Here is a 14,269-nt window from a genome sequence, read left to right as displayed (position 1 = left end):
TTCAAGTGTCCAATAAAACTTGTAATAGACGAGAAAAGAGGAAAAATAAAAGTGGAAAAGAGTAGCTCGCAAAAGATTACGTCCAGTCGAAGTGGCCCGCAGTAATTATTCTCCAAACGCAAGACCGGCAATTAGCATCTCATTGGCTCATTTCTCGCTTATGCTAATGGAGGATATTATTCAAGCGCGTGTGCGAGAAAGGGCTCGCCTTCTCTTAGCAATGTGTCCCTCTCCTCGTAGTCTAAGGAAAGAGGAGGAGGAGGAAGAGTACGTAAAGGTTGCTTGCTTTGCACTCTTCCGTAGCCACAACCAAGCTTCTTATTCTTATTTTCCTCCTCCTCCTCCTCCTCCTCCTCCCTATCTTCCTCCTTATCCCATTTCTTATCCCCCTCCTCCTCATCCTTATCCTCCTGTTACTTTGCCATCTTTTCGTCCCTCGTTTCCTTTACGACGTCGAGGAAAAAGCCGGGCCATCGTTTTGTACGCCCACGAGGTGTCATCTCGAGTGTCCTCATCGAGTATTGTTGCGTGTACCGATCACACGTCGATTCCAATACGAGTATATGTGTGTATGTATAGAAATTGTAAACGACGTTTTGTGTATTTACATATATTATGTTAACGTAGCTAACTTTTGAACAATGTTATAGATAAATTCTATATATATAGCGTGTCCGGCCGAAAAACACGTACACGTGGGTGATGCACACTGTGATTTCTTATAATATAAAATAGAAAAGAAAAGAAATAATGTTTTATAAAATCAAATCAAATAAAATAAAGTATAATTTGTTATATATCGCTTCGAAAAGTTTAGGAGTTTTCATGTCTTGTTGTTAAATCGAATTTAAAAAAATTCTACGAGATAACGAAGGTGTTTTTTATGGCCCGATAAGAAAGTAAGAAGTTTCGATTTTTTTTTTTGATAAAGAAAAAAAAGAGATATAAAAAATATAGAACGCGTTTCGAAAGAACACGCACGACGATTCGTACGATAATCATAATCGAAATCCAAGAATATATGGATAAAAATATAAAAGGAAAAAGAAAGGGTAGTCGAAAGAATCCGTCGTTCCTTTGAATATATATATACAGCTATAATAAATTTGTATACGAATTAGAGAGAGAGAGAGAGAGAGAGAGAGAGAGAGAGAGAAGAAGAAACGTCGTTTGTGGTCGCTCGAGATTAGATCTCGAATGTTTAGGAAAAACTACCACCACCACCCACCCTGTAGAAGTATCTACAAAAAAACGAATACATTTTTAGTTTTCTTTATTCCTATGGACCAACCAGACAGTCAGTCCTTTTTTTTTTAACCTGAGTAGAGGAGGAGAGCCCTTGACCTTCCAAGAAAGAAAATATCAGACGAAGTGTGTACGGTTTTCTTAAATCTACGAGTTTCTTCTTGCGTTTGAGATTTTTCTCTTTTATTTTCTTTTTCTTCTTTTTCTTTCCCCTTTTTATTTTATTTTCTTCCTTACAAACTAGAGGCTGCCCTCATTATCTACATTTTCTCCGCGTTGTATTTTTATCTTAAAAATCATTTCTTATTTTTTTTATTAAACCTAAAACGCTAAAACACTCGTGTAATCCTGTGCTTTTTTAAATATAATTATAATATATTAATATATAATATTAAAACAAATATAAAAATCGTTTGCTCAATAATATTATTTCTTTACCTTAATTAAGCAGAGAAATATATTCTATATATTTAGGGAAAATAAACAGGGGTAATGTTCGAAATTGTAACGATGTCGAAATTTCAACAGACCAGGAAAAAAGAGAAAAAAGAGACCCTTCGATGAATTTTTCCAGTCCTTGGGTATATACAGGTAGAACAGCTGCCTCGAATTTTCTGGCACTTTGAGTCCTTTCATGTAATTGTAGTAGTAGTAGTAGTAGTACCTTTGGTTCGTCGAGTAAAACGTTAAAGAAAACGAAAACGTATCCTCTGAACTTATTCCCAATAGAAGGAAATTTAACCAAACGTACGATTCGTTCGTTGATCCGATGCGTATAGAAGGAAAGTCAAAATAGATATGACTTTTCAAATATTTTTCTCAGGAAGAAAAAATTCTTTTCCCTTCCTGTTCGCGTTTCTCATTCCTTTCTCTTGTTTTTTTTTTTTAAATTTCTTTCCTTTCTTTTTCTCTTTTCCATCTCCATCTCCAGTTTACAATTTAGATGGATGCCACTAGTTTTTTTCCCGCCCGACATCCGAGACGACGACGACGACGACGACTGCAACGACGACGACGACTGCAACGACGACGACTGCAACGACGATGCATAATTCAATTCGAGCGGTCTTCTTTCTGGTCAACCGTAGTTGGACGACTATCCTCGTAATATTTACTATACTTTTATTTTATATTTTTATTTATTTGTTTTTTCTTTCACTAAACCCAGAAGCAAAGCCTTTCGTTTTACATTTTTTTTTTTTATTTTGATTTGATTCTTTTTTTTGTTGGGGATTTTTTTTTTCGTTAACCCGCAATAAGGTCACTGTCGAAACTCGTGACGCGAGTTTGTTTGCCTTCCGCTCTAACGTATAGAACTCGCAAAACTTTTCTATCTCTTTCTTTCACTTGTATGCGCGTGCAGGCAAACGGACGTGACGTTTTGAAAAATTGCACGCGACGATGCGAACAACACCGACGAAATGCATTTCGTCGCACTCCCCCTTTTCCCTTTTACTCTTCCATATATTTCTATCTCTTTCTCTTACTCTCTCTCTCTCTCTCTCTCTCTCTCTCTCTCTCTCTCTCTCTCTCTCTCATTCATTCATTCATTCTCTCTCACTCTTTTTCACGCTAACGTTTCGTGTTAAATCGTTGAGTCCATCGCAGAAAAAATTTGACGTTATCGCGCTACAATTTTTTTTTCCCCCTTTTATATTCTCTTCCTTTTTTTTCTTTTTTTCTTTTTTTTTTATTTCCATCGACTTTGTTAATTCGACAATTACTCGATGAGAGATTACAAATACAACGTCATTTCTTTTGATAACGCAACAACTAATATTTTAAATACTTACAATCAATTTATGACAAAAAGAACTAAGTCATGAAATTATAAATATGAATATTATAATTGATTCTAAAATTGGTAAGATTGTAAAATATATTTAGAATTATAAGAAATATAAAATAATACGACTTCAAAATTATTAATATTATAAGAACCAAAAAAAATATATTTTGAAAAAACTTTTTCACCGAATGTCGCTGTCATAATTACCGATACAACAAATATAAAACCACACATACACACATACCCCGTACACGCGATTCGACTAATAATCATCTTAAAAATAATATTCTCCCGGTAAAAGTTCTAATTCTAGAGTTCGGTTTAAGGGGGAAAAAAAATAGAAAAAAAAGAAAAAAGAAAAAAAAATATATATATATATATTGAAACGCCGGAAAAGCGTCGTTCGTAGTACGGACGAGGAGTCAGTTAAAAAGCCCACTAGAAGAACGTTATCTCGATCAGAGAACGCGGAGGGTCGTTTGAAATATTTCTTCCTCCGAGTTTCGAAGGTCTCGTGTGTAACATGCTCGGTAGGTATAGGTTGTAGTAGTATATAGTGTGTTTCTGGTGCCTTTGGAAAAAACAATGTCGGGAGAGAGCTCCCTTCTCTTCTCTTCTCTTCTCTTCTCTTTTCTTCTACTCGACTCTATTCCTACGGAATTCAACGTTGTTACGCCTTTATGCTACATGATTATAATACACACAGACACACACTCTCTTTTTCCATCTCTCTCTCTCTCTCTTTTTCTGTTTCTAACTCTTTCACTATCTCATATACATTTACACGTACACGTAGAAATAAGCACACAGAAGGAACGGTTCGTAGCACGTTTCTTAATTAGATTCACGTAGGACGAAAGATCGTAAATCTCGCCTGGTCGCTACCATTACAAATGGCAATGAAATCTTCGTCCGAAGTAGCTACTTTAACTTTAAGACGGCACACTACTTATATAAACAGTACTGATCGTAAATAATTTCTATTACTACTACTATATAATATTACTTATTTCTCTCTAACTCTCATCTCTACACTTATTATAAATTTATTCGAGATTATATCTATCTTTCTAACGAGATTAACAAACAAAAAAGATAATAATAATAATCCGAATAATCCGAAATCGTAATTAATACTCCTCAAATACGGACATAATTATGATACGTTAGATAATATTCAATTAATTCAAATTACACAGGCATGAAAGTAAAGTTTCTTTAAAATCGGCTTTTCACGATATAAACACATTATTGTATAATTTTCATTCACTCATTTGTATTTCATTTCATTTATATGTTTTATGTATGTCTGAAAATGAATGATAAAATCCTAAAAAGTTGTTGCCGGAAATGATATTGTCTAACTCACTTGTTAATATTAAAAATAATTCAAATGAGAAACAACAATGGTATTTAGAAATTAGTCAAGGAATTGACGAAGGTATCTATTGTCTCCCTTCATTTTCGTAGGGTTTTAGCGAGGGTGTAAATGAGGAAACACTTACCAGCGAGTCAACCTCCGGATCCGCTATGTAGTAGGGCTTCTCTTGTCTGATCTGTAACACATAAACAGAGATATGTTAGTTTGAGAGCTTTAATAATTAAAATCATCCGTAATTGCGGTATAAAAGCAAGTAGATCGTATCATCAAATGTGTAAACACATACACATATACGCATAATTTGCCCCTTTCCCCTCTTTCCCATTCCTTTCCTTCCTACAACGATTTCCTTCTCATGCGTGCTTCCTTTTAATTGGACCCCCGCCGTTCGATTCTTATGTATGTGAATAAAATAAAGTAAAGTAAAGTAAGAAAGTAAACGTATAGATGTTATAAAACCGGAAACGCGTCGATAAACTCAATGAAATTCTAAAGAGTAGAAACAGTAAGATAAAATAATAATGAAAAAAAAAGAAAGGTTAACAAATTCTAAGAAGATTCTCAAGTATTTTATCAATTTATTATTTCGAGAAATCAGCGATCAGAAAAAAACCAACATTCTTATATTAAGTATTATAACACACTATGTAGAAAGGTATCATAATACTTTGTGTATGTATGTATGTATTTATGCGTGCGTGCGTGCGTGCGTGCGTGCATGTGTTACTCCTTCTCAATGACGATGCAAAAAAAAAAATGAAAAAAGGTTAAACCTCTCATCTGCGAGGCAAACGATCTGATTAGATGTACTCGCGATAACGATTGATATCATTAAAATTCTTTCATGGCGTTCAAAAACATTCTCCTAATCATTTTCTTCATTACCTTTCTTTTTTTCCTAAAATAAATAAGTAATTATATTCCTGATAAGCAACCCCGTAACATTCCAATGGCACGCAAAATTACGCAGCTATGGGGAATTCAATGACCATTCGATTGTAATTCGATAAGATTACAAGGATACTCCCTGTTGAGTAGCAACACAAAAGGGGAGAGATAAAAATAAAAAGTAAGAAAATGAGAAAGAGAGAAAGAGAGAGGGAATAATTCTTGATACTCGGACGAATGAATCACATTGATTGAAAAAATAAAAAACTATTATACGTTGATACTGTTATAAGAAGAAACTAGAATATCAAGTAAATTTGTATAATACGTTAGAATTTATAAAATGCATATTACACGTTAGCTATAATTACTAGAATAATCATTAATTACAACGTTGATCCTTGTATAAAGATCGTAGATATATCATACATATATAATTAAGATGACATTCTCGATTACCATAATCTGATTAACGAGTCTCGTTCCAAAGATTGTATCACGTTTAATGTAATATATAAGTATTTTTCAAATATTAAATAAATATTGTTACAAATATCTATAAAATCAAATAGAAATATATCTCTAAACATAAATGCCGACAATTATAACAATCGAATAAATGAAGAAATTGAAATAAAAAGAAGAAAATACATTTGATGGACATTTATATTATATATTATTATTTTATATTCAATAAATATATATATATATATATGTGTATATAATTTTTGGAACATAGATTATTATCATAATTGCCGACACAATTATCCATTGACATGATATCAAGATAATTTCTATACTTTTTTACTCCCACGTATATTTCCTTTTCATTCTCATATTTAATCTTATCATCTGTTGCTGCGAAAACACAAAAAGGATTTACTTTAAGATGATTTATAATATATATATATTTAATTTGTCTTCTCACAGACACGTTGGTTTCATACGAAATCCCGTAAATTGGTTTCTCGTAGATGCGAACTTCATTAGAAAGGAACGAGTAGAACGTGTCGGCATTGTCACCGTGTAAAAATCCCTGCTCTCTCGATTCTTTCGAAGGAAAAAGAAAAGGATGGGATGAAAGGATATAAAGATAAAAGAAAATAAGAGATAGGAAATAAAGAAGAAAGAATGAATGAATGAATGAATGAAAGAAAGAAAGAAAGAAGGGTGGAAAAAGAGAAACGAGGTAATGAAATAAGTCCGAAGAAACCCAGAAGAATTCCCAAGGGTGGGCCCAGCCGTCTATTCATGAGTCTGAATTCTGAATGAGAGTGACTCCGCGGATCGAGTGTATAGGTAATGAAGGTATCTCCTACGTCGTACAACAATAACAACAAGAAAAAACAATAAAAAGAAAAGAAAAGTACTGTCAAGCGTTCGTGGGAGTAAACGACACGAGGTAAGCTAAACTTGTTACGTTTTCATGGTGTGTAAAGGGTGGACAAGGATTAATTTCTTTTCAATGGGTTCCCCTGCCCTGTCCTTCGTGTTTATACTTTTTCCATTGGTCCCCAAAGAATTTCTTAACAACTAACTATTTACCTGTATGCGATGATAATGTTAGCCTTTTTTATTCTTTTTTTTTTTTTTTTTTTTTTTTTTTTGGTTTAGTCTCAAATCATTTGCATGAATTTTATAAATCATTTCCAAGTAGATTTATTATTTATTATAGTTTTTTTTTCATTGATCTTAAAAGAGAATATCCTAAACTGTTGACCAAACAAATTACAAATGATTAACAGTTTAATCCACGAATTTTGTGTTTGCACGTTATGATAAATAATTTCTAGTTAGAATCTATTTGGACGAGTTCAATTACCCGTAGATAAATAAAAAAGATAGGTTGTAAAGAGACCGTGGTAAATGGGAAACGTGTATTAATCGAACGAATAGCAGAGAGGATCGTAGTCAAGCTAAAGATAAGGCGCGATAAGGGCTTTCATAGACGGCGATTATCGTTTATCGATTATATTTAGCAAAGGATTATACCCGCTTGCTTTCGTCGTAATAGCTTGTACAATGTATTATAGTTACACGCCTACAAGTCTACACATTAATATAAATACATATAGAAAAATACATATTGATACGTGTGTGTGTTTAACGAAAAATCGATATATTGATATGACACGAAACGAGCGTTCGTGATGCGAAAGCACGAAAGAGGAAAATAATAAATCGATAAAAAATTTTCGTTCGTAAATGATGGGAAAAAAAAAAAAGAAGAAAAAAGGAAAAGATAGATAGAGAGAAAAGAGAAAGAAAGAGGGGAAAAAAACGCAAATCGTAGATTAATCGATCGATCGATCGATCGTCGCTGAGCTAGGTATCCGGCGTGAAAATAAACGAGAGATTCCGGCTTGTGGCCCTGCGATAAAAATATTGTGCGATAATATTTAGAGAATGTTAGCGTCTGTTTGGGAAGCTTCCCATACTCGCTCGTAAGTTCGTTCGTTCGCATGCGTTCGACTAACGCCATGGTACGATTAACGTCATCGAGCTCTTCCACGATCCCATCCAAAGATATCTCTCTAACAGCTGTCCTATAAGTTTCCAATTCTCTCGCTAACTTTTCATAGCCAAACGTTCACAATCATTTTATTTTTATACTACCAAACTATGTATTTATTTTTAACGATACGAATCTCTAAGTTGAAAGAAATTTCAAGAATATTAACTGGCTTTTTCAACCTTAATCCAAAAAAGAAAAAGAAAAACCTACGTGCCAGCCCGTACCAACAAACGGATGGATCTTTTCGTGTCTAAATGCAATCAAACGAATTACCTTTCGCGTAAACTTTATTACACGCTCATTTCTAACATTTACTACAATTCTAACATATTAATTATATATTAATACTTAATAAATAACTGCGATAGATCAAATTATATAATCAGAAAATTTCTAATACCACCGAAATAAACGACTGAAAAATACGTAAAGTAAAATGAACTTTGTAGGAAGTATTTTTTTTGGTTGAATTTTGTTGGGAAAAAAAGTGATGAGAGTGAACGACGTGAACCAGCAACATCGAGACAAAAAATAAATAAGAGAATAAAAAGTAGGTAAAAATAGGTTTATCCAGAGACGGAAGGCGTTTAGCTCGAGAAAAAAAAAGAACATGCGATAACACCAGAAAAGTTTTTTTAGACAGAGAAAGAAAAGGTAAGATCCCTCGACGATAAGTATGGCCCTTAAAAAAAGGTGGAATTCTACGTTTGACTCCTACGTAACAGATAACGATAAAACGTTTTGTCCTAAGTTATTTTCGAACACGTGAAAAAGCAAGCTCTCTTTTTTACTCACATCAGAAGAGAAACAAGAAATGGAATAAAAGGATTGTTGAATGTTGTTTCGTAAAAAAAAAAAAAAAGGATTAGTAAATTGAAAAGATTTATAAAGGAATATTCAATGATTAGATCTATCATTTTCAACTGAGATAACCCGAAACGAATCGAGAGAAACTATCGAATGAGAAGTGCAACTCGCATGTTTGACGACCTTTCTATCTTATTCTTACTCTCTCTCATTCTGATATACAGGAGCACTCTCTTACGTGAATAACGTTCCGCTAACCCACTTCATCGGGCTTGCAGAATTCAAGGCGTGTCTCTCCGGTGTGAAGAAAACACCACCACCACCACCACCACCACGGTTTCTCCATTTATTTTACGTCTTTATATTTCTATCATTCTCGAGAGATTTTAATAATACAAAGCGATTATATCGTCTTGTTATTCTACATATGCCAACATTTTTACAGACAACGATATTTTATAATATCTGTAATATTTTCTATACGTTACTATAAGAAGAAGAAAAAAACAGCTATAGAAAAATAACCAGTAAGATACTATTGTTGCATTTAAAATTAATTTTTAATGTGTTGCTATAAAAAAAAAGAAAAAAGAACAATTACAAATGAAAAAAAGGGGATAGGGTAAAGCAGATGGTGGTGGTTGCTGCTTGAAAAATATATTTTCTATTATCTAAAATGAAAATATAATAAATCTTTCTCTCTATTTTTGTTTCAGTTCTTTCACAAAATGTTGTGACATATCATCCTTCGTAGGTAGCCCTTTTCATAAAAGAAACAATGGCAATAAAAATGTATAGTCATTGTTGAAGCCCATATTTCTCGAGATAATTTGGAATTCTATCCTGTAGCAATAGTATGCAGAACTCGTGTTGGCCGGCTCGTACTCGCACGCGTTAGAGAAGTGACACGAGGGCCAACGTTTTACGACGGTTTAATGCTCTCGGAGGTGCATTCCAATTGCGCCAATAAATCCCCGGGACCGAAGCTCTTCCTCCTCGTCGTAGTCATCTCTCTCTCTTCCTCTTTCTCTTCCTACTGTTGCTCTCGTCAGTGCTTTTCTAAACCGAACAACACGAACGGAAAGACTAGACTACCTGCTCTCGACACCAATACGGATTCCTTTGTATTTAATGCTTTGTCTCTTATATATATATATATATATATAATTGGAAAAATTAAACATAATTATTCTATATGATACAAACAATTGAAAAAAAAAAAAAAAAAGTAAATTTTCATTTAATACAAAATTTGAATAAATTGACATATAGCGTTAAGCATTTTACAAATCATATATTAATTCTAGAAAATATAAATACTAATCGAGGAATAAATTTGTTAAGAATGAAACATTTGTATGATTGAAAAAAAAGAATAAAATAATATAATAGAAAGTAGAAACTGAAAAAAATAAACGAAATTGATTTCATTTGAAGAGATTGCGCAAGTTGAGGAGACCACCAAAGAGAAGGAGGCGAGGAGTTCTTTGCTCTTTTCACGTCGATGTGGTTCTCTATCTCTCTCTCTCTCTCTCTCTCTCTCTCTCTCTCTTTCTCGTCGGTGTGAAATTGAGAGCGAAGCATGGTGTGTATAAGGAACACAGAAAAGTGGGTCGCTTCTTTCGTTCGGTATGAAAAAAAGGCCAGAGGCCAGGACAATGAGCACAACGTGGGCACAGCGGGTCGTCCTCGCGGCGTCCTCGCTTCTCAGGCAAGGCCAAAAGGGGGCCACCATAAGCAACTCACCGAAAGAAAGAAAGATAGAGATAGAAAGTATGATGGTTCAGGGCCCCATACGGCAAAGAGACGAGCGGCAGCACGCGGCCCGGGTAAAACGCGAGGGGATAATACCGTCGGGTTGGACCCACTGAATAGATCAATTTACAATGGCAGAAAATGAGCAGCTCTTTCCTCTCCTTTGCTCTCTACCCCCTTCATCTACCCCCTTCATCTACCCCCTTCATCTATCCCTTTCTCTCTCTCTCTCTCCTTCACGTTTCCTCTCTTTCGAGCAGCCACTGATGCACGAATGAAAGATTGCCGCGCGCATACTTATATTTATTATTTCGAGAACATTCAAATAAATCCAAATTTCTTTTCATTCTTATCGATACAATTGTTAACAATTAATAATCTTAGTTTAATAATTGATTCCTACGTTCAACATTACTACTATTGCATATTCGGAAAACCCTTTTTTATATATATATATAATCACATTCTATCGAAATAAATGAAATGGCAAAGATTTGTTATCGAGGTAAAAACTTATAAAATAGATAATTTACATAGAAAAGAGAGTAACAGAGTGAATAATAGAGATAGAGGCGCGTGCTTTGATGCAAATGAAGTTCGTACGTGAGTCCGCACGCGTTTAGAAATCAACGAACGAGCAAAGCGAATAACTGAACGATCGGGCAAAACGCATAATCCGTGCACAGCGTGAGGGCTCTTTTGTGTGTCGGCTTGCGCTATCTCCGTAGAAATATCGGGGATAAAAAAAGGAGAGAGAGAGAGAGAGAGAGAGAGAGAGAGAGAGAGAGAGAAGAATATTGTACACGTTCACCGCAAAGAACCGTCACCTGCTTATCTCCTAACGTCTCTTAATAAAGCTTCCTTGACTATATTACTTCTACTTATACTGCTACTTATAGATACTTCCTTTCCTTTTATTTCTTTTTTTCTATACGCGTCATACCCCTATTTTTTCGCGCGAATTTATTTATAAGATAATTTACGTTCCGACGAAATAAATATTTTATACGATATACAGATATTATTATTATAGGCTATTATTTTCGAATTGAAACGGCAAAATTAGTTAGAGGAAAAAAGATATTTGATCTGATTGATTATTTTTGGTATCTATTTCCTTTGTTTGTTTTTTAAATATAACACTCTCTCACACGTTAGATTTAGAAATTTCCTACCTATCCATTTATACGTTTATATTCTATATACGCCTTATTAAGATGCAAATGTCACGTCAATTTCGTAATAGCTTAGTACTTAACCGAGAAAGAATTGCAACGCGTCGCACATATATGCACTCGACTTGATAATGTCACAACAAGACGCGGATAAATAATAGAAATAGCGAACCGGATAACCGATCTATCGGCGATACGAGAATTCTAAAGTTAATGTAATCGTCGTCTGGAAAAATGAGTCTTTTCTTTTATCTCTTGTTCATTAGCTCGTTTTATAACAACAATGTCTCATTGACGATGTTACGGCGAAATAATATAGAATAAAAAAAAAAAAAAGGTAACAATACGATGACGTGTTAAATTTAATCCACTTAGAAACCTTCCCAAGGCGTATACCGAGATATTTTTAGCGAATTATAAGGCACGTTCAATGTCTTTAAGTTTGTAAGTAACTAAGTACCGTACACACCCACACGTGAAACACGTTTACCTTATCCCATATTGCTGGGGAGGCTTAACTTTTATCGTTATCTCTGCGTAAGACCGCACAAAGCTATCGCTACCGCGTTACCGAACTCCTAAATTTAATAACACCGGCTTGTCCACGAATTTCACCAGCCCACGTGGACTTCTAGCATCAATTTTTCTTTCTACGTACAATATATTCTTTCTTTTTTTTTAGTGTACAATCTATTAAATATTTCTAATATCGTAATTAAACAACAGTAAATATTCGCGTGAATTTAGCAAGAAATATTCGTACCTAAGATAAATATACCGAACGATTGCATACAATCGAAACTTTTCGTATCGTAAATAAATTCAACATATTATAATACTCTTGAGCATAGAATAACATAAGAGTTTAAGCTTTTAATTCAGTACTTAGGTATCGTCACGCTCGATTCGATTTCGTTGCAACGAAATAAAGAATAAAATAGAAATAGAAATAGAAATATTGGCATAACGAGCGGTTTGTTAAATTGAAGTTCTCATTCTTCGTGTCGGGTTTGCGCGTAGTGCGGCGGCGTCGTTTACCAGCACCGTCTATACCCCATATACCGGTTTCACAGTGTGTGGCAATATATAAGGAATACATTTTTCTGTCGGGTACCAAGGTACCTTTACACGCGAGAGAGCGGTCAGGAATGTAGACGGCCAGGAGTGGTACGTTTTTAAAAGGCCCGAAATCGTTTCACCGGGGACTTACTACGGGGCTCCCTTGGCTTCTCGAGTTACCTACGCGTGTCCTTGGGGGAGAGCTACTCTCCTCCTCCTCCTCCTCCACCTTCGCCATCTCTTCTTAGTTCTGCCTAGCTAAATGAAGACAGACAAACAGAGAAAGAGAGAAAAAAAGGGTGTACGAAAGGGAAAAAGGTACGAACGAGTTCTCTTCGAAGATCCTGCATGGGAACAATAACTCGCAGACGAGCACCTTAACTGCGATCAAAACGAGAATGATCGATCTAAATCTATTCTATATTATACTGATTAAAACATTTATGGTCTTTTGTTTTTGTTTACTTACCTGTTTGGAAAAAACTGCTATGTCCTCGTTGAAACTTTCGGAGGAACAAACGTCACCTCCGGCAACACCTGGCTCGCGCGGTGTACACGTCGCCAATTCGCATTTCTCAAATATCAATGCGAGAAGCGGAAACAGGGGATGTCTGAAATGATAAATAATCATTTTATTTTCCAATCATTTTGTTTAATATTTCAATCCATAAATTAGATTAATAAAGAAAGAATTGTGACTGTCATCGCGATAGATAAAAAAAAAAAAGATATTTTTCCCACCCTAACCTATGTTGTTTATTTTGTTCTCTCCCTCTGTTTCTACCCCACAACAACGAGTGTCGCGCCTGTTAGTCTTACGAGGACGCAATTAACACTCCGACAAGCGATGGTCAACGCAAGAAAGAAAATTTAGCGTGAAGCGTACAAAAGGGACAACTTATCTTTTTTTTCTTATCTCTCTCTCTCTCTCTTTCTCTCAGAAAAAAAAACTATCTTACGACTTTTATCCATCGTACGACTCGTTTCTTTCTTGTATCTATAATTATTATAAGTAGATATATCTTCTTCATTATTGTAAAATTATTTTTTTTCAATGTTTCCTTAACGCATTCCGTGATTAAATATATCAAAATAAACTTGAATTTACGAGTTTTTTTCACGAACCCACACTATAACTCGATCTTATCGTAATCGTTTGAGTTTTTAACCGATAAGCGTAGCAGCGATAACTCCTCGAGATAATACGTCTAAACACTATCGAAATTCAACGGTTACCGAGGATCCTATTTTCTAATAAAGTTTATAATACATATATATTTATAAATAAGAAATATATATCTAATTCGATACACTCTCTCTCTCGAATTTTCTTCCTCTCTCTCTCTCTCTCTCTCTCTCTCACCCTAATTCTTTTTTTCTTTTTCCATTCGATGCGATGCGTTGATTCATGCGCAGAATACGTTTCCTAAATTTATATGTATATGTATATGTATTTACGTATTCAGGTATCTTCGTATAGCAAGTTACTACGAAGCATGGTACGGTATTAGAGGGATCTTCGGATAAGATAAGATTAACCGGTGCACCTATGTTGCAATCGAGCTCCCTGTTCGAGATTTAAAGCAGGTAGATACACTATGTACGGAGGCGGCTTCTAACAGAGAGACGATTCATCTACCTTATACTTTGCCAAT

General features: G+C 34.7%; 1 protein-coding gene across 1 annotated transcript in view; it reads right to left on the bottom strand.

Moving 5' to 3' along the window:
* LOC106788691 (homeobox protein homothorax) overlaps nucleotides 1-13,245 on the bottom strand; it is a 326,486-nt gene extending 313,241 nt beyond the window's left edge. Inside the window, exons 1-2 of the mRNA XM_014752177.1 lie at nucleotides 13,084-13,245; nucleotides 4,540-4,590 (exon numbers count right to left, since the gene is read on the bottom strand). Coding sequence (XP_014607663.1) covers nucleotides 4,540-4,590; nucleotides 13,084-13,245 — 213 coding nt within the window. The remainder of the gene's footprint in view (nucleotides 1-4,539; nucleotides 4,591-13,083) is intronic.
* Between the last annotated feature and the right edge of the window lie 1,024 nt (nucleotides 13,246-14,269).

The sequence above is a fragment of the Polistes canadensis genome, unplaced genomic scaffold, assembly GCF_001313835.1.
Source record: "Polistes canadensis isolate GaletaPanama2010 unplaced genomic scaffold, ASM131383v1 scaffold_149, whole genome shotgun sequence".
Lineage (NCBI taxonomy): Eukaryota > Metazoa > Arthropoda > Insecta > Hymenoptera > Vespidae > Polistes > Polistes canadensis.
The sequence above is the reverse complement of the archived record's forward strand: the minus strand, read 5'-3'. Positions and strand labels throughout refer to the sequence as shown.